Source organism: Anas acuta, chromosome 2 (genome assembly GCF_963932015.1).
Source record: "Anas acuta chromosome 2, bAnaAcu1.1, whole genome shotgun sequence".
Taxonomy (NCBI): domain Eukaryota; kingdom Metazoa; phylum Chordata; class Aves; order Anseriformes; family Anatidae; genus Anas; species Anas acuta.
In genome coordinates this window covers 58087554-58115305 of record NC_088980.1, presented here as the reverse complement: position 1 = coordinate 58115305, position 27752 = coordinate 58087554, and the positions used below count along the sequence as shown (strand labels likewise).

At 41.9% G+C, this 27752-nt stretch overlaps 1 protein-coding gene and 1 long non-coding RNA gene across 13 annotated transcripts in view; one reads left to right on the top strand and one right to left on the bottom strand.

Moving 5' to 3' along the window:
• Positions 1–26300, top strand: part of HECW1 (HECT, C2 and WW domain containing E3 ubiquitin protein ligase 1) — a 255444-nt gene extending 229144 nt beyond the window's left edge. For 11 of the 12 annotated variants that reach the window (XM_068674879.1, XM_068674877.1, XM_068674874.1 and 8 more), the window contains 6 exons: positions 8845–8943; positions 10402–10531; positions 14734–14880; positions 15985–16099; positions 17342–17540; positions 25824–26300. In XM_068674879.1, the coding sequence (XP_068530980.1) occupies positions 8845–8943; positions 10402–10531; positions 14734–14880; positions 15985–16099; positions 17342–17540; positions 25824–25935 (802 nt within the window). In that variant the 3' untranslated portion in view covers positions 25936–26300. Of the gene's footprint in view, positions 1–8844; positions 8944–10401; positions 10532–14733; positions 14881–15984; positions 16100–17341; positions 17541–25823 lie in introns of those variants that run through there. The other variant, XR_011094036.1, reaches the window with a different exon arrangement.
• On the bottom strand, positions 6556–14696 carry LOC137852783 (uncharacterized). Its single transcript, XR_011094039.1, has 3 exons — positions 10652–14696; positions 10347–10554; positions 6556–9077 (listed from the first exon to the last, which is right to left on the bottom strand). It is a non-coding gene; the product is annotated as an uncharacterized lncRNA (long non-coding RNA).
• Positions 26301–27752: the final 1452 nt, after the last annotated feature.

The following is a 27752-nucleotide window of genomic DNA, read 5'->3' as shown; positions in this document are numbered from 1 at the left end:
ATGGTTGGTTTTTTTTTTTTGGTTGGTTGGTTTGGTTTTTGTTTGTTTGTTTTTCTCAGTGACACAATTACTATTTTAACCATTCCTGACAATTTTTTTGTAGTTGGTATAGCAAGGATATAAACAAGATGAAAAGACAATTTGGGAGAAAATGGAAAATGCAACATAGCTTGGTTAGAGACAAGAAAAAGACTTTTGAAAGATTTGATTAAGTTAACAAAAGAAGCAATGATGTTTGCATTATCTCCTTGTTTTTCAGTTACTGGTAAATTAAGCCTCAGGAATGGTTTGAGATTTAATTGTTAATTCAGGGTACATGAGCTCCAGAGATTTAAGATGACATGGATAGTTCACGTTTCCATCATGTGTAAGCAATAGCTCTTTTTCATGTGGTTACTTTTTAGTACTGAGAAACAGAGATGTTGTGTTCCATTTGCAGATAGATCCAGAAAAGTAGGGCAAGCACTGATTGGAGTCAGTAATGCAGTGGCTTTTCAGGCAGAAAATTTCTGCACAGTTTAATAATAAATTGAGAGGTTGACCACTTGAAACACATTTATCATATGAAACTCAGGTGCCTTGCAAAAGCAAGGCTATGTAAAGGACGACTGGCAAGAGAAGGCTTATTCCTGTAGATCTTCATCTGAAGAGAAACATTACATATTCAGCATTTGATACCACTATTGTAATTTTATTTGTATCAGGCTGTTTTTCTCTCTGAAAATCAATTTTCATCCTTTTTTTTTTCCTTGCTTAATTTCTGTTACTGGTCAATGTGTGTATATTTTACGCATCTTTGAACACCTTCTTTGTATTTTATGGCAATCTGCAAGCAGACCTGCTGTACCGGTTCACTTTCCATATGCTTTCCAATCAGGACTACTTAAGAATGGCTAGCACTTTCTTAAATGAGTGTTACAAATTTCCTTTAAAATATAACTAAGTTTCATAAGTTTTATAATAAGAATCAGCACACAGAATATTATCAAAGAGGTACTTATAGAATATGCCCTCTCATCTTTCAATGCCTGAATGAGATGCCTTGGCTCTGAGCAGAATGTATGCTCTATTAAGTCCCAATAACATTTGCAGGGACTGCAGGGATAAATCCCTGTAGTCTATAACTATTTAACATCCATCATTTTCCAGGCTGGAAATTCGCACAGTTGCTCCATGTGAGCACTCCTAAATGGTTCCTTTTTGTTTTAATTTGGAAAATTAAATTAAAATGAAGCTCATCACACAGAATCACGGAATGGTTAAGGTTGGAAGGGACCTCTCAAGGTCATCTGGTCCAACCCCACTGCTCAGGCAGGGCCATGTAGACCAGGTTGCCCAGGACCATGTCCAGATGGCTTTTGAAGATCCCCAAAGAAGGAGACCCCACAGCCTCCCTGGGCAACCTGTACCACTGCTTAGTTCCCTCACAGTAAAAAGTGCTGTTCAGAGGGAACCTTCCGTGTTCTGATTTGTTCTCATTTCCTCTAGTCTGGTGACTGGGCACCACTGGAAAGAGCCTGGCTCTGTCTTTCCACACCCTCCTTCAGTGTTTAATATACATTGATGAAATCCCCCTGAGCTTTCTCTTCTCGAGTCTGAACAGTCCCACCTCTAGCAGCCTTTCTTCACAGGAGAGGAGTTTGAGTTCATTAATCTTTGTGGCCCTTTGTTGGACTCTCTCCAGTATGTCCACGTCTCTCTCGTACTGGGGAGCTCAGAACTGGACACAGCACCCCATGACTGGCCTCACCAGTGCTGAACAGGAGGGAAGGATTTCCTCCCTCAGCCTGCTGTCAATATTTTGCCAATTACAGCCCAAGGATAGTTAGCCTTCCTTGTGGCAAGGGCACACTGTTGTGTGCTCAAGTTCAATTTAGTGTCCAGCAGGACCCCCACGTCTTTTTCTGCCGAGCTGCTTTCTAGCTGGGTGGCCCCAGCATGTACTAGTGCTGGAGGTTGTTCCTCCGCAGCAACACGGGGAGGAACAATGCAGGATTTAGCACTGCTCCTTGCTGAACTTCATGAGGCTCCTGTCAGCCCATTTCTCCATCCTGTCAAGGACGGTACTCTGGATGGCAGCATGACCCTCTGGTGTATCCACCACTCCTCCCAGTTTTGAGCTGTCTGCAAACTTGCTAAGGATATACTCTGCCCCTTCATCCAGATCATTAACAAAGATGTTAAATAGGACAGGAGCAGTATGGACAGTATGGTACTCTGCTAGTCAGTGGCCTCCACCTAAACATTGTGACACTGATCACCACCCTCTGGGCCCAGCTGTTCAGCCAGTTTTCCGTCCATCTCACTCTCTGCCATCCAACCCATACATCAACATGTGAGGATCTTACAGGAGGTAGTGTCCAAAGCCTTACTGAAGTCCAGGTAGACAATATCTGCTGCTCTCCTCTGATCTACCGGGTAGGTCATTTTATTGTAGAAGCTTAACAAGCGTGGGGGTCCAGGGTAAGTTCTCAGGTGGAATGCTGGCATGGTTAGACATCAGAAGAGGTGGGATGAGTCCTCAGTGCAACATGAGAAGAGCAACATAGAGATAACCCAGAATTATATCTGTTGTGCTGAGAATTCTTCACATCGGAGATGGATATAAGAAAAGAAAATGAGCCAACAATAATCTTACTCCTTCTGTTGGAATTCTCCTTCAGGACTAGTTTAGGAATCATTTTACCTTCTGTCTTTAATGCACTGAGACTTTGTGAACTTTTGTCTCCTGGCCTTTGTAAGCACCATTCCTTTTGTATTAATGACACATGAGCTCATCAGATTCCTGAAACGAAGAGGCGTTGCACTGGAATGCCACAGCATCCACCTCTGAGCCTGCAGATGTGCAGAGCAAATTTGACACAACACCAAATAACACGGTGCTAAAGTGGCAGTCTGCAAAGTTTGCAGATGCAATATGGATAAACAGAGTGGTGTTAGCTGACTGACCTTCCTGACTATAGATCGCTTTGTGTCATCACATTAGTCCACTCAAAAGTTCTGTCATCGTGAGTAGAGGTTAAATATGCACACCAAACTAAAGAAAGGCATTTGTTAATGAAGCTGATAGAAGGTGTGGATTTGATCTGCTGCCAGGGTTTTGTAAAGATGATCTGATCTAATGCTAGGTTATTGCTCTGTAGATGCAGGTCATTAAAGGACATGTTGATTATGTCCTACAGTGAGCCAACACAAGGATATGCACTTCTATTGTATAGACACATACCTCTGGCGCATGTTCCTGACACACTGCTAGTTTTGCTTAAAATTCATAGCGTATGAGGCAGGCAGAGTTGCTGTAATCATCTGGTCTGCTTTTATGCAAAATTTACATTCTTAGAAATGGCTTGCATTACTCCTAACCCAAAATACAATGTGTTTTTTAGGGGAAACATTATTCTTCATTTTAAAATGCTAGTGACGGTAAATCCACCAAAATTCAGAAATCATGAATCAATAAATTTACCTCTGCATGACCTCCTTACCCCCAAATAACAGGATTCCAAGTCACAATATTTTAGGCTATAAGAATGGGGTTTGCTTCCTTTAATCACTAGTTTCTAGCCTTTAGGATGCTTGCAAGACTCTTCATAACAGTGGAGGCTTTAACTGTCCTTTAAAACATGCTGTACCACAGTCTCTGGAGCCCACGATGCTTAGTTTCCTATAAATTTGGGGTTCATGATTGACTTCCCTGTCACCTAATAAGATGCATTTTCAGATTAAAGCTTTATCCATGACTGGGCCCTTCAAATATTTTCCCCTTTTAGTTTTTGTGGTGTCTAATATTGGTTGAGGTGAGGTCCAACCTTTCCCACTGTGGAAGGACTAATAGGCTCTCTGGTTGCATCCACCTGCCAAGCATCATTCTTCCTTAGCACAGCTGCCAAGGGCAGAAATCCTGTACCAAAGTGCAGCTTCATTTGTTCAGCTTGTCTTTCAGGTAGCCAGAAGTTTATCTGCACAATTAAGCAGACAAAAGCTTTAAAGCTGCTGCTACAGAATGTGTAAATTTGTCTTAAAGATGAAAGTTAGTTTTCAGTAGTCTTGTGAAAGGAAAATGTCACTTTCAAATATGTTTTGAACAGTATTTACTGTATTCATCGCTCTTAAATTGGATTCTGCACCTGGAACAGAACAACCCTGACTGTTATGTACAGGCTCGGGGAAGAGAGGCTGAAGAGCAGCCCCATGGAAAGGGATTTGGGGGTTTCAGTTGACAGCAAGTTGAATATGAGCCAGCAGTGTGTCCTGGCAGCCAGAAGGACCAAACATGTCCTGGGGTGAATCAGCACAGTGTTGCTCGCTGGTTGAGGGAAGGGATTGTCCCACTCTGCTCTGCGCTGGTGCGGCCTCACCTCAAGTACTGTGTGCAGTTTTGGGCACCACAGTATAAAAAGGACATCAAACTATTAGAGAGTGTCCAAAGGAGAACTACAAAGATGGAGAAGGGCCTAGAGGGCAAGACATATGAGGAGCAGCAGAGGTCCCTTGGTTTGCTCAGCCCTGAGCAGAGCAGGCTGAGGGGAGGCCTCATGGCGGCCTGCAGCTCCCTCACAAGGGAAGCGGAGGGGCAGGCGCTGAGCTCTGCTCTCTGGGGACAGCGACAGGACCCGAGGGCACGGCATGGAGCTGGGACAGGGGAGGGTCAGGCTGGGGGTTAGGGAAAGGTGCTGCACCCAGAGGGTGGTCGGGCACTGGGACAGGCTCCCCAGGGCAGTGGTGAGAGCACCGAGCCTGCTGGAGTTCAAGACGCGTTTGGACAGTGCTTTCAGACATAGGATCTGATTTTGGGGTGTTTCTGTGCCGAGCCAGGAGCTGGACCCAACGATCTTTGTGGGTCCCTTTCAGTTCAGGAGATTCTGTGATTGTTAGCCCTTCTTTGAATATTTTTTGCACAGGACATGTCAAGAAGGGCACACATAAATCTAACTAATGTATTTAAGTGAGATAAGGTTTGTGAGATTTTTAATCTTTTTAATCTCATCAAATGCCTCTTCTATTAGGATTTAAATTTTCTCCTATTAGGGTTTAAAGTTATTCATACCATAGCTAATGTAGCCCACAAGTCATACCGTATAGAATGATGAACAAAAAACATCCTTGTCCTGTATGCATAGATTACAACTTTGTCAAGGTACATCATTCTCCATCTGAACCCAAGGAAGGACTGCCATGTATGGAACAGCTGCATTAGTTCAACCGGTTAAGAGAGGGCCCTGTAACAAAGGAACATTATTGGTCTTGCCTTATTCTGCTGCTATATGATAAGAAGTAAATTAAATTTCCTGTGAGTCACCTGCAATTGGAGGAAAAATTATTGCTTAGTTGCTGCTACAGCATATGGATTTGTCTCTGCATACGCAGATGTGGTAAGTATGCAGAATCCCACTAAGGAGAACAAGCCTGTTATTTTGCAACAGGCTGTTGTGAAAACAGGCTATTTCAGGGGCACCTGCAGCCTCCAGAAGGAAAAGGAGTTAGCTGGGTAGTGTGGAAAATCCTGCAAACGAATCAAAGAATACTGTTGTTAAAAGCCAGAAAGCAGGTGCACACAATGTCCTTTTTGAGTGGACGAATGGTGTCAATAGGCAGGCAAACCAGAGCAGCTCTCCTGCTCATTAATTCTGTCTCTCCTTCCACCATTTCCTGCTCATTAACTCCCTCCCATATTTCCCCTCTGCTAGAGTGCATTACTCAGACTCAATCATTGTCTCAGAAAGGGAGGGGTGTTGAAAGAAAAAGCCAGAATGAGACCTCACATTCCCCACCTCTCCCAAGCTATCTTTCCTGCTAGAAAGAAATCGAACAAGCATTTTACACTTCCTTGGAAAGATAAATGCAAGTCAGGTTTAAGGAAGGTATGTGCCCTGCAGCCAGGATTTACCTCTGTACTGCTTATTCTGTCAATAAAACTTTTTTTTTTTTTTTTTTTTTTTTTTTTTTTCTCTGAAGGGACTGTCACCCACCTCTGAATTTCACCTGTGTTCTAAATCCTTCAGGAAGAAATAAAACACGAGAGTCCATTTTCATTTTAACTGGCTTTTGTAAAGGGGTTGATTTCTTGTTGCTTTTCGCAAGTTTTTTTTGCACTAAAGGCTTCTTGTTGCTTTTTACAAGTTTTGATATATTTTAAGTGGGACTGTGGCTTGACTTGCAGCAGTGGGAGCATGATGGACTGTACAGACACACACGCCTGAGTTGTTGTTCTGTGAGCACTTCAGCAAAGGCCTCCCTTTTGACTGGTATCTGTTGACTTACCACAGTCCATGGTTCTCAGTGCGCTCACTGCTGGATCAAAGGGGTGTAGCCTGTGGTCACAGGCCCTGTCCAGGATGGACAAGGGGACAGAGGACTTTCTCTTACACCACTCTTCACCTCAAAGAGTCAGGTATAGTAAGTCTCTGTAGGGATACCAAAGCTGGGTACAGGACGGGAAGGTTTTGTGGACTGAAGAGTTTAACACCCTCAGTGTGGAAGAGCAGCCATGACCACAAAGCACCATGTCTCCTGGGGTGATTCGGAGCTGCCAAGAACTATAGTTTGCAGTATAGCTTGTTGGTTTTATTTTATTATTTTTTTTGATTGTATTGACAGGCAACAAGAGTGGCAATGTCTTGTTAACTATTTCACATCCTTTATCCATACCAGTTAGCACTGGACTTGCTTTTCCACACACTACCACCACAAGGGCTGGGATTGTGGAACCACAGCCAGGCCCCCAGTTGGAACGAGCCCTGGTGTGTCCCAGAGGGCTGCAAGGCCAGACTGACGGACTGCACAACCTAGGGCTGCACTGCACATGTTTGCTCAGGCTGACCCACCAAACTTTTTGTCTTTTCAGATAGAAAGTCTGCCTATAGCCTTTGGATGGTTTGATACGGTTCTGCCATAAGGCACTGATTCCAATTAAATTGGCTGTTAATGGCTGCCATGACATGTACGCGTGACTGTAAACACCTCGATCTGGATGCACAGACCTTTCATGTCAGCTTTGCATTAAAACTCTCGAAGTCATGTAGAATTACAGAAGTGATACAAGCAGAACGGAGAACACCAATGCTGTTCATACGTTCAAGCAATTTCATAGCAGAAACTGAGTTCCCAAATCAGTGAGACTTTTCTTGGCAATTTACTTTCAGCTTTACTTTATTCCAAATGTCTCTGCCTCCCCAGCCCCGCACAGCTGAGTAGCCGTGGGATGAGCTTTGCGGTGAGGAACACTCAGTGCTTGTAGTGTTTTCATTCAACATTCATTTTCAAAATGTAAAGGGATGAGGGGACAGAGCTGTGAAGAACAAAACCAAAAAAGCCGACATGCATTATTTAGGACAAATGGACTTGATTATAGATCCTGAAGGTGCTATAAAACTGATGGATTACAAGCTCAGCATTTCTGGGTTTTGAGCTGTCTGGCTTCCACTGTGCTCTCATTGTGTCAGCTCCCCCTCTTTTCATTGCTTTTTGCTGGAAACATTGCACTGGAGCACAAGTGAAGTGAAGCAGGTCCTAACTAGACCCAACAGCTGCCTTTTGTTGCTGCTGTGGAAACAGCTGTAAAGGGGTAATATAATCACTCTTCTGTTACCAGTCAGCTGCATACCATAAGCACCTTTTTTGGATGCAGGGGACCCAGAGGCAGCTCCTGTGGTGATATAAATGCTAATTGGGCCCACAACATGCTATTTTGTGCCCCATTTGACAGACTAAGCACTTGTTGTTCTGTCCCATGAGCATAAAGTTGACTGCATGGATATTCAGCACCTCTTTTATTATGAGATTCATGTTTCATTCATATGCAGGAGGGGTCTTCGCACGGGTTCCCATAGTGGAAGGAATAGTTTCTCAGCTTTTTGATCCATTTCTCATATTTTGTTCAATAAAACTTTACTATGATGTCAGTCAGCTGAGGCTTGGAGTGCTTACAGTTAGGATGTGTTATTTTTACTTCTCCTTTTTTACAAATAAGTTTTGGATGGGTGATGGATTTTGTTTTTACCTAAAGAAGAAAAAATTTTTTAAAAATCCTCACCTAGACTTACTCCATTTCTGTATTTTCCTGTCTGAAGTTACTGATTTAAAACCAAATTTGATGGAAGAAATAAATTGCAGGAAAAAAAAAAAAAAAAGCAGAGAAAGAAAAAAATGATATATTATCATCGTGTCATAGATTGTAATGGGCAGAGCACTTGGTTAATGTACTTGGAGAACACAGAAGCAAACATGGGGGTACGTGAAAGCTGAGCATCACCATTAGGAAGGTGGTCTGGGGACAGCTTCCCTGCGCTCTAGTTATTGATTTTAATGTGTCCCTGGTCACAACAGGTGAACAAAGTTCTTTGAACTTTGGTTTCCCACCTGTAAAGTCAACTCATTACCTTTCTAAAGTACTTTAAAGTCACAGTTTGAAAGGGTTGTAACCAGTCAGACATACTGATTCAACAAATATCCTTTACAGCTGTTTTGATAGTACATTTTCTGTTGAGGCCAGATGAAGCATCACAGTTTATCACTGGCTAAGTATTGTGTCCGATGGAGTCTGTTTGCTTCAGAATATTCAAGTAAAGATCAGAGAAAGTGAGTGTTCATAGTGTTTATTGGTTTGGCCCAAGCAAGAATACAACATGCCAGCTGCATATATGGGTACTGCAGAAGATGAATCATGAAGAGGTCCATTATGGATCAGTCAGATATCTGAGGGTTGGTGTTAGATACCTGCTGGGGTAGGGGAATAATAATAATAAATGGAAATAACTAAGAAACTAAAACAACTGCTACCTGTATAAATTTCTATGCCGAACGTCTTGAGTTACACTTCATTTACTCTGCATTTTTGTATCCCAGGTTCAGGTTCAGTGGTCGTATTCTTGGCCTTGCGCTCATTCATCAGTACCTTCTTGATGCTTTCTTCACAAGGCCGTTCTACAAAGCACTGCTAAGGCTGTAAGTATAAGCATGCAACTGTGCAGCTTGGAAACAGTGATGCAGCAGTGGGTTTCACAGAGGCACAGACCCTCATGGAGTTGCTTTGAGTGCTCAGACCTTCAATTTCTTTCTGTGGTTGTTTGGGTTGTCTACTGATAGAAAACAAACATGTTTTAATATTTCTTGACTTTCTCTGAGAATTTGCCCTTCATAAATGCTGCCTATGTTGATAAAAGTGGATAATAAGTATGACATTTAGGAACATGCCTTTGAAGGTACAGACCCATAATTCCAGAGTTTACCACTGATTAAAAGTTATCAAAGCAATTAAAATAATGTGGAAGACTGTAAACCATCTCTGATAGAACAGACATCATTAATTCCTAAAATAAATAAATTAATTAATTTAAAAAAAAAGAAAGGATGGGAGTATATTAAGAAAATTCTCATGCCTTACTGGTAGGGTACTTTTTCATTCTAAACAGAAGTTGGACTAAATTAGGAATGTTAATGCAGCTATAAACAGTGAATATTTCTTGGTGGTCTTCTGTCTTTTACATTAGCAAGCAGAAGCTACCAGTAATATATTATCTTCAGCATCAACTCTGTAAGGTTTATAAGGTTAACTTTAACAGATAATCTGTGCTGCTTTAATGGACTGCAGGAAGACAGCATACATAAAAATTGCAGCATTAAGAAAAGCCTCAAGTAGTAAGTCAAGAATGCAATTAAATGACAAAGAGCACACTAAAGCATAGCTGAAAAGGTTATCAGTTAGGATGAATCCAAATCAGGAAAGATACTTCTATTTAGAGTCCATATAGTTCTTTAACATGTATTTCATTTTGTGTTGGGTTTTATTTTTATTTTTTTTAACAAATGAGTATTGCTGGGGTCCAAACATTCATATTTATATTGTATGTGAGCCAGTCTGGAAATAGCCTAAAACCTAGAGTGCTCCTGCATCCTTAATGCCCCCTTAGGGAATTTGAAACCAGATTGCCTGTAACATCCGCCTGCTTTTTCAGCAAGCAAGGCTGGCTCCTTATTAGCAAAAATTTAGGCTGCCTGGTCTGCCTTATGTCAGTCTTGTGAGCTCACCTCAAGGATGATGGATACATGGAAGAGCAGCCAGGCACAACATGGTGAGGCCCATTGGGACTGAAGGTAAGCATGTGCTCTCAAGTGCAGGGCATCTTGAAGATTCACAAAAAAATGTGCCCCAGGGGTGCCCTCCAACAGCAAATAGTGTGGGCAGCCAGCAGAATTGGCCTTGAGCCCAGCCGTGCAAATCAGACAGTTGCAGAACTGCTCTAAGAGGGTCTGTGTAACTGCCTTTGATGTTAACAAAACCAAACACCAGCTTTATGTTGGATCTCTGTCATAAATTTGCTCACATTCTTAGTAGTAAGTCATCTTACCAGTAGTCATGGGGTCGTATATTCAGCTACGTCTTTTATCTTGCCTCACAACCAGGCCGTGTGATTTAAGTGACTTGGAGTACCTGGATGAAGAGTTCCATCAGAGCTTGCAGTGGATGAAGGATAATAACATCACAGATATCCTGGATCTCACCTTCACAGTGAACGAGGAGGTGTTTGGACAGGTGAGCACAGCTATGCAAAACATCTGAAAAACAAATGTGAAGCTGACAAAGTTGAACATGATGAACATCTTCCTGTCAGAACAGATCATTTAGCCTTTCAATAACACTTTCTTCTCCTACCTTCTGTCTCTTTCAAGCCACCTGTTTCAATGTAGATGTTTATTCTTAGGGTCTATAATATAAAATACCAGCCACAGCCCCCCTACAGGCCTGTTGAGCCACACACTGATGAGCACGAGGAATTCTCTGAAGTGGAGTGCAGCTCTTCTCTCCAGGGTGTAGTTCACACAGATTGTGGCATTCAGTGAATTCAAGCAATGTAACATAAAGCTGATGTGACTAAGAGAAGGGGGGTCAGGGAGGACGAAAAGCATTTGGCAGCTGGTGTAAGATGTGGCAACTCTCACCACTATTTTTTCTGATATATTCCTATTAGCTTCTGTGTCACTCACTTACCTTGCACCTGCTTCACATATTGCTCAATACATACAGTTATTATGCTTTTTACCATTCAACTGTACATTACTCAGATGATTCTCTTTAACCTAGATGATCTGGATAACTATAACCTTAAATAGGAAACAACCCTGGCTTCAGTGCAGACTGGCAACCAGAACACATATCTTCTGTGTGTTTCTTTGGCTTGCACTGAAGCCTTTGTGCTTTCTGCTGTTGTAACCCATACTGGCCTATAACTGTCTCTGAAAAGTCTTGAAGGGACCCAAAAGAACATTCAGAGGAAAATTAAGGATCTCCAAGGAGATACTGAAAGCTAGAAAGACTGAAGAACCAAGCTCATCAGGTACTGCAGAATCTAAAGGGAAGTTAATTCCTGTGTAAGGAGCAGAGATGCACAGTGTAAAAGGGATCAGAGAGATCAGGTGGAATATAGAGAGAGTGGCTTTTAGCTGTCAAAAGTAAAGTTGACAGGAGGAGTTTCTCCAGAGTGAAAGCATGCAGAGCTAAGGGAGAGTTAGACTTGTTTTGGAGGCAAGAAATCCTGGCCCTGAGAGTAAAAGGGCTGCTCAGCTATAAGCTTGAAAGTAACAGACAGCAAGCAAGACTTCAGGGGATATTTTCAAAGCTGAATTTAGTCTGCTTGTTGTACACGGGCATGAAGGATCAGCAGAGTCAAGGACAAATGAAATAAAAAGGATGGGGCAGAAGAACTGAGGTAAGAACCCCTGTAGCAAAGATAACATCATTTTTCACAGATTTAAGTACAATTTTTTTCCTGGCTCTGAGCTGAGAGTTTGCATGACATTCAATTGACAGTACAGTGGTTTCCCTGAAAGGTATGGCTATGTAAGACTAATACATGAAGACAGACAGAAATATGCAGACATATTCACAAAGACAGATGAGACAAGTTTGTATTTGCATTGGAAGAGTACAAAGAAGAATAAGAATCTCAGCCTGAATTGCCCTTATGCATCTGAAGGTAGCATTTGGCGCACTAATTACTTGCTATGCTCTCCCCAAAGAAAAGAGCTAGACAATTACATAGGAGTCTGTTGTGGAAGATAAGGGATGGCTCCAAAAAGAACAGAAATAGAATTATAATCTCTTGTAGATACTGTGATACTACAGCAAAAGAGCACAAAAAGATTTTGATGCCAGTTCACATACCGTCTAGTACTTTATTTCATATGCACTAAACACTAACCTTGCTATAACTAGTGATGGGAAAAAATGATTCTCACTGTGAATTACTATGGTCAGAATTCAAGTGTCAAAGTGAAGGTGAGATTTCCCCCTTAAGAAATTTGCTAAGTGCTGACAGCGAAATACCCAAGAAATTGCAATCACATTTTTTGCTCACAGATGGATCCCAGTTGGAAATTCTTGCATGCCAAGAGTATCTGACCACTTAAATGCCATCTGAACATTGCTTTGCTGGATACATATGCACAGTGGGAGCTCTGCTAATATTTGGGAAACTAGACTTCAAGGGTTGGGTAAGGGAAACAAGAACTAGTGGTTCTTGGAGAAGCTCTGTGGCAGATGGGTCACAGCATTTTCATCCTTTTTCCACAATGACTTTAATATGGACAAGTCAGCACTTCATTCATTTTTCTTTCTTGTGCATCTCTCACCTGTGTATTTAGCTTTTAAACCTTTTGGCTTAAATCTTCTTTCTTGGTACTTTTTTTTTTTAATTAAAGCGTACTAATGAGCAGCTCCATCTTCCTTCCATACTGGTGCCCAGAGCACTACTCTAATACCAAAGATGTGGTGTCAAACCAAGCGTCCTGCATTTATATTTGTGAGGACTGGATGCCAATTTGAGAGTTTTGGTTATAAAGCTCAGAGGGGTGGCAGTTGCTGGTACCTGCTCTTGCTTTTACCCAGTAGAAAGTGTTCTTCCAGGCCTAACTGTCTCCAAGCCCTCTGTGTGGATGCCTTGTCGATTGCTCTGTTCAGGTAAAAGGAGTGGGCTAGATTAGCTGAAATGTCTGGGTGCTGCTCTGAATTCTAGCTCACAGCTGTGACTAATACCTCTGTGAACAAAAAAGGAAAAATCAGGACCCTCTGTCATTGATTGGCTGCCTCCAAGTCTAGATAAATAATTGTATTGAAATTGTATGGATAATGACAAGCTGAAGAAATCACCAGTATATGTGGAAACCTTGCAAGGAGATGTAGAACAACTGGATTTATGGAAATGATTACAGTTAGACAATGTTCAGTCATTGGTTTTAACTGATGTATCTTAATGCTGCACAGTCTTGAAAATACAGCCTAGCAGTCGGGCAAGAATCTTGCCCTCTGACTGATGCAGCTCTGCTTGTGTAATGGTGTTGTAGTGATTTACATTTGGGAATTTGACCTGAACCAGCTAAGAATTCCTAACTCATTACATCCAACCTTACTTGTTCTTGCAGTTTCCCAACAAAGCTACAGATTAGATGACTCACTGAGTGTTTCCATAATTCATATTTTTTCTACGTGTCCCTCAAGCAAAGTGACATAAATACTAAACGTCCTCTGTGTGCTGCCTGTTGGGCTAATAAGTAGATAATAATATAAATAATACAAATAATGAATATGTATTCATGCAGCTCATTTGCTGTCTGTACTAGACATCATTGCTATAGGAGCAGAAAACTGAAGAGGAGAGCAAAACATTCTTCCTTTTAAATCTACTAGATTGAATATGAAAATAATTACAAGATAAACATTATTTTCTGTCACATGCAAGAAGAGTTGTGTGCTTGCTGGGTAGAATCTAGATTGATTCCTTAAATCACTTCTCAATCTCAAGCCTTAGTAACCCAAGCCAACTAAATTAACCATTGAAATGCAATGAAATTCTGTGGATCTGGCTAAAAAAATATTTACATTACATACTGATTGACATTTTCTTACCCCTGGATAGCTTCTAACTCTCAGGTTTGGGTGGCTGATACAAAACTGTGAATGCCACAATGACTGTATTTGTCCTCTGTGCAGGTTACTGTCCAATGTTGGGCAGTGTATTGGAAGTATTAATTTGGTGAGAATTTTCTCGGCTTTTGGCATTTCTGAGTAAACACCTTTACTACACACACCTTAATTAGGTCCCAGGTTAACGCTTGTTGCTGAAGAGAGTCTGTCATAAGCTGATACCCCTTCCAGTTGGCAAAACAGTGCCCGTTCCAATATTGGGATTGCCCCCATCCCATTGTTGCTGTACTAGCGCTTGGGTAACCTGCAGCAAGTAGAAAACTGGCATGGTTATCTCTCTGTTAGAGTACCCTCTCTGCAACTCTTGGGAGCAAGCAGGAGAGGAGGAGATGAAAAAAAATGGCCAGACTGGCACATTGCTCATGGTGCTCTCAGAATCAATCTTTGCTGGTACAGTATAGAGTAACCTACATATTATTCCAGCTTCAGCTGGGAATAAGGCTAGGGCTAGGGCTGAGGGAGGAACAGAGATCAGAAAGCTGTATGTAGCCTCTTGAAATTTCCCACTTTGCTAAATATATGTGTAGTAAATCAAAGGTTTTGAATCTCTGTAGGTTCTGTAGGAAAGGTTGTGAGGTGGAGGTGGGTTCCCCTCATTATCCCTTTTCTTTCTACTACACATGGGCAAGAGACCAGGAGGACAGAACTAGAAATATGTCTTTTTTATTTTTCACTTACGTTTTCAAAGTACCCTTAAATTTGAAACACGACGTGATCCATACATTGTTACCCTACTATTCATCTTTGTTCCCTAGGTGACAGAGAGAGAGTTGAAATCTGGAGGGGCAAATACAGCAGTGACAGAAAAGAACAAAAAGGAGTACATCGAGAGAATGGTTAAGTGGCGAGTGGAACGAGGAGTGGTTCAGCAAACAGAGGCTCTGGTCCGTGGCTTCTACGAAGTAAGTAACAATGACCAGAGTGGTGTGCAAACTTGGTTGTACCCGGCTGTGAAAAAAAAAAAGACAAATGAGAAGAATTGTACACTTGAGTGAGGAGCTGGTGGGACATACTACATCTTTATGGACTCGTTGCAGTAAATTTATTCCTGGGATTCAGTCAGCCACATATCTTGCTAGTATTGTCGGATGGTGCTCCATTTTGTCCCTGGATTTTGCTAACTTATCTCTGTGGAAAATCTGGAGCTGAGAGCATCCTTGTGGCAGAGCTGCTACAAGGACTGTCCAGGACTGGATGAAAACCCACAGCTTTGCTAACCCATCCATGTAGTCACCTATTGGTGCCCCTTATTAATCACATTGAACCATCCATCTTGCCCTGGCAGCTGTATTCTGTGGGTAGAATCTGAGGGATATCTCACAGAGAGAAATAAACGGAAAGACTAGGAACCTTGTAAAACAGAGCAGCAGGTACTGATCACACAGAACAGTACTGATAAGTGGTTGCTCTGAGCAGTCATGGGAGTGGTGGCCAGTGAGGATGGTTTTGTAGCTGCACAGACTTGTCAGCCCTGTCCTGTGGAAAGGGATTGGCAAAGTGACTGCATACAGTCCAGATGTTTCACTAGCTTTTTCACCCTGTGAATACTTCAGACTGTCATAGCTTTTGGTTTAACCTAATGAAGAAGATGACCCTCTGCTGCATCTTCAGTGAATGAAGACCTAAGGCCTCTGTACACAACTGTAAACAAATGTGAATGCCAAACAAATTGTCCAGATTACTGATCTAGTAATTTGACCATCAAAATCACTCATCGGAATCAGTGGTAACAATGAAGAATTTTCTGCACAAACTATGTACTGCTACTTGCATTCTCTCATTCAGGTCAAATTGTATGTATTGTCATTGTTTGCAGATGGAAACATCAGCAGACTCACTGAAGGAGAGCAGAGATTTGTCAGCAGAGGAGTGGAAGTTAGCTGTCAGCATACAGACTTCAACGGCCAGCAGTGAAAGAGCTGGCCATCAGAGCCCTGGGTTTACGAGGCATTGCATCTGCTTTATTTCCAGTCTGAAACTGTGCTTACAATTGTTTTTTGTTCCAGGTTGTAGACTCCAGGCTTGTCTCTGTTTTTGATGCCAGAGAACTGGAGCTGGTTATAGCTGGCACTGCAGAAATAGATCTCAATGACTGGCGTAACAACACAGAATATCGTGGAGGTAAACTGCCTACTGATGCTTACTAATATTTTGAATGCATTCAGTCTAAAACATGGAAGACTTGGTCCATTTTTTTCGTTCTGCCCGTTCCGAAGGAAATGGCCTGTTCTGTTTAGAACTTTTTTTGTGAAGAATAACTCATGAGAAAAAATAAGTAAGACCTCAGATTTGAATTGATAGATGTAATAATACTGAAATTGCTTCTGCATCTTCTGTCCAGATTTTACCCACTCTTGCTTCGTACTGATTTAGCAGGAGTTTTGACTGTTAGGGACTGAAAAGGATTTGCAGCGTTAGGTCTAAAAGTTATTCGCTCAGATGACTGTGAATGAACTCCTGGCCTCCTTGTGAAATAGTATCACAAGTCCTCTTGGCTTTAGCAGGGAAGGAGGCTCAAGAATTGAATTCCACTGTTCCCAATTACACTTCAACAAAATACAGGTCTTGCTTAACCATTCCCTCAACCTATCTATGTCAAGTTGGATTTTTTCCCTTATCCTCTAATACTTGGCCTGCTTTTGCTGAGCATGATTTATTCAGGCTTTCTTGGATGATGGATAAATGTGAAATCCATGAGTTCTGCATTTCAGAAGGAAAACCCCTGAGGTTTATGTATCCTTCCCTGAAATACAAGGCTTAGGTCTTTGCTGCTGACTGCCCAACCTTTGTGTTACCTTGAAATACTCAGTTAACTACAAGTACAGCTGGTTCTCCAAGTTATTCTCCTCCTCCTTTTTTTCAGTTTAGCTATTGAAAGAGATTTAGCCTGGGTTTATGCTGGCTTTCCCTAGCACAAACCAAAGCACAGAGCCCCTCAGGTGGGAGGTTTGCCAGGGAAGAGCTTGCAGCCCCAAGCTCCCCTCCATATGTTGGACACTATTGCAATCCAGAAGAGAATGCATTTGGGAACCAGAAATTGTCAAGTCGTCAGGACTCAAACTGTGTGGCATAGCACAAGTGGCCTTTTATATCTCGTGCAGGCAGCCCCAGTTCTTGCCAAGTGATTTGTCAGAAGCTGATGTACATATTTCAATTTTTGGATTTCAAATGAGTTAGTCATATTATAGTATCCAGAGCCAGGACAAGGTGGGGGGCTATGACCTACCACTCATCAAGAAAAAAATATATTGTTAGGTCAGAATCTTTTCATAGGAGATCTGCCGCCCCATGCTTGTGAGAACATATTTCATTATTATAGTAAAGGGTGTGAATTTAATTTCTCTCTCTTGCTTCTTGGTTTAGGTTACCATGATGGCCACATAGTAATACGGTGGTTCTGGGCAGCAGTAGAGAGATTTAACAATGAGCAGAGACTCCGGTTGTTGCAGTTTGTCACTGGAACATCAAGTGTGCCATACGAGGGCTTTGCAGCTCTCCGAGGGAGCAACGGACTTCGTCGCTTCTGTATAGAGAAATGGGGAAAAATAACCTCCCTTCCAAGGTATGTCCTGACTAGGATACAAGAACAGAAGTGCTGTGAGAAAGATGAGTCTGTACTTAGTTATATCTCTCTGCCAGTCAAAGACAGTGAATATGGTAAGGACATCTTAAAACAGCAAAGAAACAATTACCATGTTTTTCTGTAATTACATTCAGAGAAAAGTGTTGCTCTTTTGCTGTTTTGTTTTGTTTTGTTTGTTTGCTTGTTTTTGATTTCAAGTCTCAATTTAAACTACTTTGAACCCTGGGAAAAGGTTAAGGTAAAGCTTTCCATATATCTAAACCTAGTTATTTTATTTTGATTCTGTATTAGATCCAGAACACCAGGAGCTTGTCAGCTGATTCTGTTCCCTTTACTTGCAAAATACTAGTAAAAATACTCAGGAAGTTACAGAGCCATGAAAGCTAGAATGCACCTCTGATTTTTGGCCAGAGACCTAAGTGTAATCCCTTCATTTGCTCTGATGGTTCCACTTTTTCATCACGAGGAAGCTTAGTGGAGGGGCTTCAGACTGTGTGGTGGTAATACTCAATATGTTACATCGAGTTCAGCCAGCCTGAACTATAAGCAAATGAGCCATAATGTCATACAGGGCCAACAGACTTCACGGTGCTTCCCAAAGGAGAGGTCATCTTCCTTTTTAAGTACAAAGGAACCAGGGCACCAAGGGCTGGTCTTACTTACTAAGGCTACCCAAGAGCTGTGGCACAGCCAGCAATAGCATTGAGCTTTGAGTTCTGCTCCAGCACTTTATCCATGACCAGCACCCATCTTTCCCCCCTTGAAGTAAGTCACCTTTTCTCGAATGTCCTTACAGTTTCCTAAGACTCTACCCCATTGAGGTTACAGAACATTTTTCATCTCTGAGATTAATTCGCTGAGTGAGCTTTTTACCAAACATTTGCCCTCCAAAGGATGCTTTCTTCCAGCACTCCAGGAGTGTCTATTCACATTTAAATTATTCTCCTGGAAATGAACTGGAAGCCAAAGGAGACCCTGAAACCCCCCAGATATGTTTTGCAGCTTACCAGCCTGCATTCGCAGTTTCCTCTGGTGACTCTGCTGGCCAGGGTTGGCTAGAATCAGGGCAAGTCTTTTTCAGAAAGGCTCCAGACCATCCAGGTCAGAAGGCATTTTCAGAGAGTCCCTTGGGCTCTTATCATTTGACTTCAGCTGCAGTCCAAAGGAGGCTAACTACTTTCATGGCGCGCAACAAGAATCTGTTCTCACAGACTTGCAGATATATTCAGGCAGTCCATTAACTGTGGGTCTGACCCAGTTTTCTAGTCGCTTGCCATCCATATTATTTACACAGAATCAGACTGTGAGGATGGACTTGAGAAGACCTCCAGAGTTCTCTGGAGAGGAGAAGTCCAAATCTGCTCACTGTCTTAAGTCCAAACCTTCCCATGTTTATGCAGTGGGGACGTGCAGGAGCTGGACCAAGGGCACTGCATCAGCAGACATTCTGAGATAACATCTTAGATGGACTCCCTCTAAAGTCAGGAAAAGGGAAGGAAGTGTGTTTAAGGCGTGATTCATCTCACCTTAACACAGGCTTTTAAGATAGCTTGACTGAATCACACCTGGTACATTCTGATTTATTTTCATTGACCTTGAAGACTCTACAGAGACCATAGAGAGACCTAGAGCCTAGAGGAAAGCTAGGTGTAGGCACTGAGATTTAAAAACAGATGGAAACGTGTAAGGTCAGTGAGATGACTCATGCCCTCTGAGCTTCAGCCAGCAATGTGGAAAGAAAGCCTGAGAGCTGCAGTTTGCTGTGCATAGGCCCGATCTTCCTTTTGCAGCATAGATGTATAGGCTGGTTCTGTGTAACAGCTTTGGAGCTGACCAGAAGCATTCCTGCCCATAGGCAGGCAGCAACTGGAGCTCACAGACTGCACAGCGTTTCAGCATAAGCTTTCTGCACTCCCCACAACAGGAAGGGGCAAGCGGGGAGGGTGGACCTTGGCGCGTGCACAGAAAATGCCCTGGGCTGACCCAACAAGTTCTGAAAAGGTAATTGGCCTCTTTCTGCTCTGCTTAACTTTTTTTGTGAACCTAGGCATTACTTATGACCTAGATTCAGTTAGCCTCGAGATATTCACATTAACAGCTTTGTGTTTGTCTGCTGATCACTGAACTTGTTGCTCTCCCTGAAAGAGGCCTCTTTTCCAGGTGAAAGTTGTTAGCACCTTTTAGAAGTCTCAGAGCCCTGCGTTCATTTTAGCCAGGGGAAAGAGAAACAGCGCTTGCTCACGGGAATAAACACAGCTTGATCGCTGTGAATTACTACCTGTATTTTTATAAAATTATGGGGTGCTGCCAAGTATACACAGTGTTAAGAAATACATAAAACACACAGACTAAACCTGGAGGCTTTCTAAATCCTTAGTCAGGCAACTAAACAAATGTTATTTTAAACTTTTTTTAAATGCCTGATTATGGTTTGCTCATGTTTATTTAGATTTACTTACATATTTACTTAGACTTAGAGGCTAAAAAAAGTCACATGTCATATCCTGTAGGCCTTTGGCCCCTGTGATATAATATGAGAGCAATGTTAGCTGTTTAAAATAACCCACAACAAATTCCCTTCTACCTCTAACAATTCCTACAATTTTACAGCAAGAGTTACCTTGTTCCACATTTTCAAAGTTCTAGGGAAAAGAACAGCTCTCTCGTGTGTCTTAGCAATCATCAGATTTGGTCATACATGTGATCGGATACAGATTGCACCTCTTAATTACTGCCCTTAGTTCTTAGGCCCTGCCCCCATAAATGCAGTGCTGTGAGAGGTGTTAGAGAAGCTTGCATAAAGCTGATGCATTTGGCTTTCCTGCCATCCAGGTAGATGGTGGGTCCCTGGGGAGACGTTATTCTGGCCCTTGGGTCTTCAGGTGTCTTGCAAAGTATTGAGGTAACTTCTAACTGCATAAGAAAACCCCAGGACTCCTGTATCCTCTCACTCTTGCTCCAGATGGCTGAAGTAGTTAGGCAACTCTGCCTTACGTCTTGTTCTTGCACTTTGGCAATGGAGCATGCAACTGCTGTTTGCTTATAGTGAGCAAAGATGTGGTAATACCTACGACAGCCATTACTCTTGAAGTAGCAGCAGAGATGCGGCACGCCCAGAAGCTGTAAATTGCAGAAATGCAATACTTTTCAAAGAATAACCACTAATGCAAAGCACCTAGAAAGCACTGTGGATAAACAAGACTTTTTTTCAGGAAGGTTGAGAATCCATTAATTCCATTCTAAGTTTACTGGTGCGCTTGTTTTTCAGTACCAGTTCTTCTCCTACAGAAACAGGTAAGAGCATTGTAATATGCTCATTTAAGTCAAATAAGCTAGATCACACCAGCAGTTTATTTATAGAGAGTGTTGGTAGCAGACACATTATCCCTGTCTGTATTTACTTTGAATCCACACACAGTAGAAAGATTGCCACTGTAATCCCAGACCTCCAGATGATAACCCTACAGTAGGCTCCAAAGGGAGTGCCAGATTTACTGTTCTGTTGGTGTAAATGTGCAGTGTGGTTTCTTCCAAACGGATGGAGTGTATCAGGTGAAATAACACTGAACAGATAACAGGTTCAAGCCTTCGTTCTTCAAGGCTGGCTTTTACTTTCCCTATTTAATGCAAAAAACTTTCTCCTTAAATAGGAGTTACTTTAATTCTTTTAGCTGACTTGGCTTTCTGCTCTCTGTGGACTGAGTAGGGATGAATGGAGAATTCTTTCAGCTACACCCTCTTCTGAAGCAGGAAGCCTTTTCTTCCTGGGTTATGTAGATATTCAACACTGAACCAGTTTTAGCAGTGGTTTTGCAAAGTCTTTTATTTGTTCCCTCCACAACCTTACTGAAGAGACAGTGGCTTTCAATTAGGAACAACATAGCTTCATCTGATATTGTGGTAGCAAAACTCCTGACCGAAACACACCTATGCAAAGAATCAGCAGTGCTTTCTACTATACATGTAGCTGTTGGAGGCAACAGCTTCCTCTTCTTAAAATCTCAGCCTGAAAAGTGTTCAGCCTACAAATGCCACTGCCCCATCTTCTGGTTGTGCTCCCCACCTGGCCAAAGCTCATGTAAGCTCCAAGGTTATTTCTGTTTGTGTGTCAATTAAGCAGGGACCTCAGAATGTATCTCAGTGATTTATATAATCACATTTGACGCAATGAGGCCACTTTCCCCATCACTGCCAAGTTGCAACTACCCTTTCATCAAAAGAGATTTTCATTCAGCAGGGTGGTATTACCAGCTTACTGTCTGCGGGTTATGTATGATAAAGGTTACTAGTGCTAGTAAAGATCTGATCTTTTGTAAGACAGTTCTGTCCCTCTCCATTAGATAATCAACTATTTAATCACCCCAGAATCCCATGTAGCAATTAAAAAAAGATTGTGTGTGACTACAAAGAACTTTGTTCTCCTTTGTTCCTCCTTTCCCAGTGGACTGAATGTGTGTGTTTTGCTGTCTTCTATCTTCCTTATCTCCCATTCTTCTTCTCTTTCCTCTTTTTTCTCACACACAAAAGAAATACCATCTACAAGTCGACGTCTGTCTATTGAGCAGTGGTTCTCAGACAGCATATGTGTTCTTTCTTACAGACAAAAGGAGTAACAGACAATACCTGTGGGTCCTGAGGTTGATCAAAGAGGGGTTTGCAGGGTCAACTAAAGAAAGCAAGGTGAAAAGGGAGAAATGCCTGGTTTCTGCCTGACAGACATGGTCATGTCACTCGCCATGCATGTCTTGCAGACTTTAGTTGGTAGGCTCAAGCTATAAATAAGATAGGAGGGAGTTCTGTGCACTCTTACTGCCTGTGCACTCTTGTCATCTTGTGGGTTAAAGGAAGTAACAACAGAAAAATGTAGAAAGCTTAAAAAATATACAAGTGATTTTTAGAGAGAATTCTTAAACAGAAAGAAATAGCATAGCACTGTGAACAGTGAGAGAGATTAAAGATCAGACCACCAAAACTGCGTTGAGCAATAAAGACAGACTGCCAGGAAGAACAAAATTCTAAGTGATCCATTTACTGCTTTACTTACTGGAGGATGAGGGCATATGGGGGTCAGAATTGGTTTGCATGACGATCTTGCATTTTTTCTAGAGAAGCCAGAATCCTTTCCATAAAAGCTCTCACCAATCTAACTCTTATTCCAGACCTCTCACTCCATGAACACCCTCTCAAATGTCAGCAGGCTTACATGGATGGGGGCTTAATTAAGGGAAGAAAGACTTCTCTCATTGCAGTGACTGTTTCTTGCATTGCTGATGTAATGTTTTCACCCCGAGATATGTGTTGCAAGCCCAGTGCTAGAAAACAGCAAGTGTCCCCTGAATTATGCTTACTGTAGTCACTGCCACTGGGATCAGTAGTAGGAAATCAACACCATCCAAGAAGAACTTGTCCCCTTGGAGGACAAGGCACAACACTGAATATTGTGGAAAATGCCCTTTCCTCTTCATCGCCCCTGCAGTATCACACAGCATGTGATATAATGGAATAGAGACCGAGCCATTTGTCTTCAGTCCTGTTCGGAAAATAAAGGTTTCAGCTTTCAGTTGCAAGAGGCAAAGGCTATGCACAGTAATGCTGAGGAGAGAAGGAACAGAAGTGGTCCTGATCAGCCCCCTCTTTTATTTCAGCTAAGGCAGAATATGTTGTTCAGTTGAGGAAGTAGACACCATCTCTTGCCTTTGCAGCAAAGAACCAGTTAGGCCCATTACAGAGTACATTCCAGATAATTTTGCACATAATTATCTTGTAAGATTGAGCGGGCTTCACTGGTATCATTGGAGTTGCAGTGGATCTGTGTTAGTTTCATAGAAAAGATTTTGAACTCAGGTTTTGTCCTTTAGCCAGCAATATATTGTGTCTTGAACCTTAAATAGGTAAAGTGTAAACCTAACCTGCATAGTACTCCTGAAAATAAATTTTCTTTCTTGATTTGATGGGGCTTTTTGGAATGAACGGATTTTTTTGTATAAAGTTGAACTGGGGAATACAAGTGTGTTGCTTGGCAAAATGCTTTAGTATTTCTTCTAGACACAGTAGCGTTTTCTTCCTGTCTTTGTAATAGTTTCTTTCCACAGTAAGTTCCTTGGGCCCTGCTGTAGAAGAGCCCACTTCAGTAAACCCTGTCACAGGAGAAGGAATGGATTTTTTTCTGAGTTTGACTAGGTCAATGACTAAAAGTCAACAGCATTTCAAGGCTTCCTTAAGTGATATGAAATGAGATGGATCAGTCGAGATGAATGCCTACAAGAAAAGTACACATCAGAGTCAGTGGCTGTGGATATGTCTGCAGCACATAGTAAGGTGCAGGACAACAACACCTGAGATGGTTTGGTCTCATTCAGCTAGGTACCACGTACCACGCAGAGACACCACTTCAGGCGTAGGGAATGGGCATTAGCACAGTCTGCCATCCTGAGCAATTGTGACTGTATGGCTTCCAATTCGGGAGCCAGGCAGCCAAGCACCTCAAGGCCAATGCTCTGAATGGCGCTGTCCTACCCACGGTAAACATGTCCTGAGTGGACTGCAAGAAGCCTTCAGTTAATTAACTCCCAGTGGTTGATACGTATTGGCAATGAATTGTAGAAACAACTTAGGCTGCCAAAGATTGCTGAGATAAATAAACAGCGCTCGTGGATAATACACATGATCTACCACGTTTAATTTCAAGGACTATATTAAATAATGTCTTTATTAATGTTCAGTTTTTGCTAGCTCTTGCGTGTTCCCAGCTCATTTGTGCAAATTCTGTCTTTATTGTACACTCTCTCTGGGAACAACCAGCTAACAAATCTTCATTCAGAAGGGAAAAAAAAAATGATGGTAAAAGCTCTCCTAATTGAAGTTGTGTGATGCGGTGAAGATTACGTGCCTCTGGCTATTTCAGTTGCCCGATTGTTTTTAATGATTCACCATCAGTGCCTGATAAAACTCTCCCTCTGAATCTGCAAGTCTCAGGCCAGCCCATCTACCAGCATCGTTTTTCCCACTTTGTGGGTGGCCTAAGAGATGACTAGCAGGGTTGCACATAGTTTCTCCAGTGTAGCTTTTTGCTTCACTGTGGAAGAAATGACATTGTACCAGGGTATGAGATAGAAAAGCTAGAAGTAAAACAACTTCACTGCTTCTAAAAATACTAAGGACCAGAAGCTTACATGTTATTAGACACCAACGCTACGTTTCCATGCGCGGGGTTTTGTCAATTCAAATTTATCAGAGGGAGCCAGAGGGAACAGAATGATTTCCAGCATCATGTAAAACTCAAGGCAGACTGAAAAAAATGCAGCAATTTTAATGAAAGTGTGCCCTTCCTGTTTGATGAATGAGCTCTGCATTTTTCTGTCAGTGGAAATGGATGAACTGTTGGGGCAGGGACAGTTTCTTTGCCTCACATTTGTATAGCACCTCACATGGTGAACTGCAGCCTGCATCTGGGTCTAATTGCTGCTACCAGTAAAGCTGCAGCAAGGTGGAGGCACGCATGGGGCCCATTCCACGGCTTCTTTTGAAGGTGCTGCCAACTGGGGGTAAATATAACGACAGAACTGGGAGAAGAGAGGGTCATCATGTTGGCAGCTTGCTCTGCACAAAATATTTTGCTTTTGCCTTGGCTACTGCAAATAAATAACATTTAAAGGCCAGGCTTACAGCAGATGGCCAGCAGCTGACTTAGGGGAACATTTTTTAGCAACCTTTCTTCTTCAGTTAGCTGAATGGCCTTTTACCAGTCAGCCCTGCCTCATTATAAGCACATTCTGTCAGTATCATCCATCATATTATGCCTGTCGGCTAGCGCAAAACTTACTAGCTGCTCATGTTGGATGTACAGCTGAGTTGCATTTTTTTGGGGGTAGCTGGGGAGAAATTCAAGGCAACCAAAATTATGGTAGAGTTTTCTCACTGTCAGGGCCTAATCCCAGCTCCTCAGTGACCTCCAGCATTTTCCTCCATGAATATCCCTGCAGATCACTGCACCATCTAATGCAGGGGTAGCAGGGAATGGTGTTATGTTAATAGTTTGCTTGTATCTTCTTTTTGAAATATCCATGCGTATGTGCACATGTATTTCAGTACCGCAGACTTTAGGGGAATTAAAGAGTTTTACTTTAATATTAGAACTTCTTTGATCTCTCTTGAGTGAACTTGAATGTCTTGAGTCTCAGTAGGAACTTGTTTTCTCAAATCTTGTTTCCTCAAGTATTTATTTAGAATGAACTTAACATGTAGCATATTTTCCTTTTGCAGGGCACACACGTGTTTCAACCGTTTGGATCTTCCACCTTACCCCTCATATTCTATGCTGTATGAAAAGCTGTTGACAGCTGTTGAAGAAACTAGCACCTTTGGACTTGAATGAGGGGGTTCAGGCACTTCTGGTGTTTCTCTGGCTGTTGATGTCACCTTTCCTCTCCAACATCATTTGATCTTGGTTTCCCATGTTTTTATTTTTGAAAACAAAACAAAAAAAAAATCAAGATTGACAAAAGCTGTGCATGAAGAACTGCCACCCTCTAAGATCTAACCTTCATGCTTTCATCCTGTTTCCAATGGACTGCTAGTCTGTATGCAATAGAAAAACAACTGTCTCAAGGTTTCTGTATATCTCTACATACCTCCATTAATAACAATGAAAATACAAATGCAAGTTACACTACACTTGACCAAATGTTAATAAATGTTTACTTCCACCTACGTTGATTAAAAAATAAAAAAAAAAACTCATCAAGCATTCCAAGCTTTTATATGCCCACATCTACTAAATCAATCCACAGCCCATCTTACTTCTTAACAGTTGAATCCAGTACTAGGAGCTGGTCAAATACATCTTCATCCATCCTTGTTTTCCCTGTACATATTGTCCATCTGAGAGACACCTATGAACAAAACTGAATTTTTTATATACGAACTCATGATCCACATCAGTTGCATCAGCTGGAACTGGCCCAGATACATGGTGCAGATAAGACCTTCAAAAACTAAACAAAAACAAAAACAAAAAACCTGTAATGCAATGCAAAGCATAACAGCGATTGTTGCGATTGTTCCTTGCCAGTACTGGAGAGAACTTGCGCTTCAGAGATATTGGGAGGGGCATCTCTATTGTTATGTTTACCACACAAGAAGCACAAGGCTGTGCACTCTAAAGAAGGATCTCTTATTATGTAGCATAAAGACAAGGCTCCCTTACCTTAGTATTGTATATGACAAGGCAAAGGGGAAATAAGAAGAATGTTCTAATCTTACGAATACCCGTGGATTCTGTTTAACAGATCTTTGTTTTCTGATGTTTAAAATGCTCCTTTCCAAACGAGAAGTCTAGACAATCCCATCCCCTGTGTCAGAAGCCATTTATTTTCTGTCAGACTGGGCTAATCTATGGTTGCTGGTGGCGGTTTTCGGTTGTGTCATTTTTCTTTTATTGTTCAGTGCAAATCTCCATAACCTCAAGAGTGGCTGTAGACAGAAGGTTTTAGTCTAGGGTCTATGGAATGAGAAGCTGCAGTGAATGGGGGTGCTTGTCAGGGATGAAGGGGACTGTAACTCTCATACTGTGAAAAATTTCTTGTACTTCTCCTAGTGTAAGCCCAGAGGCCCTCCAGCCATGTTAGGTACCACTAAACTTAAGATGGATCTCGTATCACTTCAGGCACAACCCTCTTCAATTTGATGTACTTCGCATTCCAACTCTGAAACCAGGGAACAAAAGGAAAACAGCAGTAACAGCAGTAGGCTTGTCTTTGGACGGCGTTTGCTGTGGTTATTGCAGTCAGCCTCACTGCTCTGATTGTGTTCTACTTATTAATCTTTGCTGCCCTTGTTTTCCAAGACTAATCTCAGATTGAAAGTGTTTGTCTTAACTGGGAAAAGGAAGTGAGAAGTATCTTTCCTTCTGATGCCAAACACATTAAAGGATCCATGAAATAGGAAGTGAGAGACATGTAAAGGGTGAGTGAAGGTAAGTGAGAAGGTAATATCATACTGTCTAGCAGCTCACATGAAATACTGCACCTCCTTGGGTGTTGTTGCTGTTGTGTGTTAGCTGTGATTCAGAAAACTGTAAATCAGGAGATCAGTTCAATGTCTGACGTCTTATTCCCAGAAGTTTTAGCTCCAAAGGACCCCAGTCCTTTTTTTTTTTTTTTTTTTTTTTCTTTTTTTTCATGGTGGCTATAC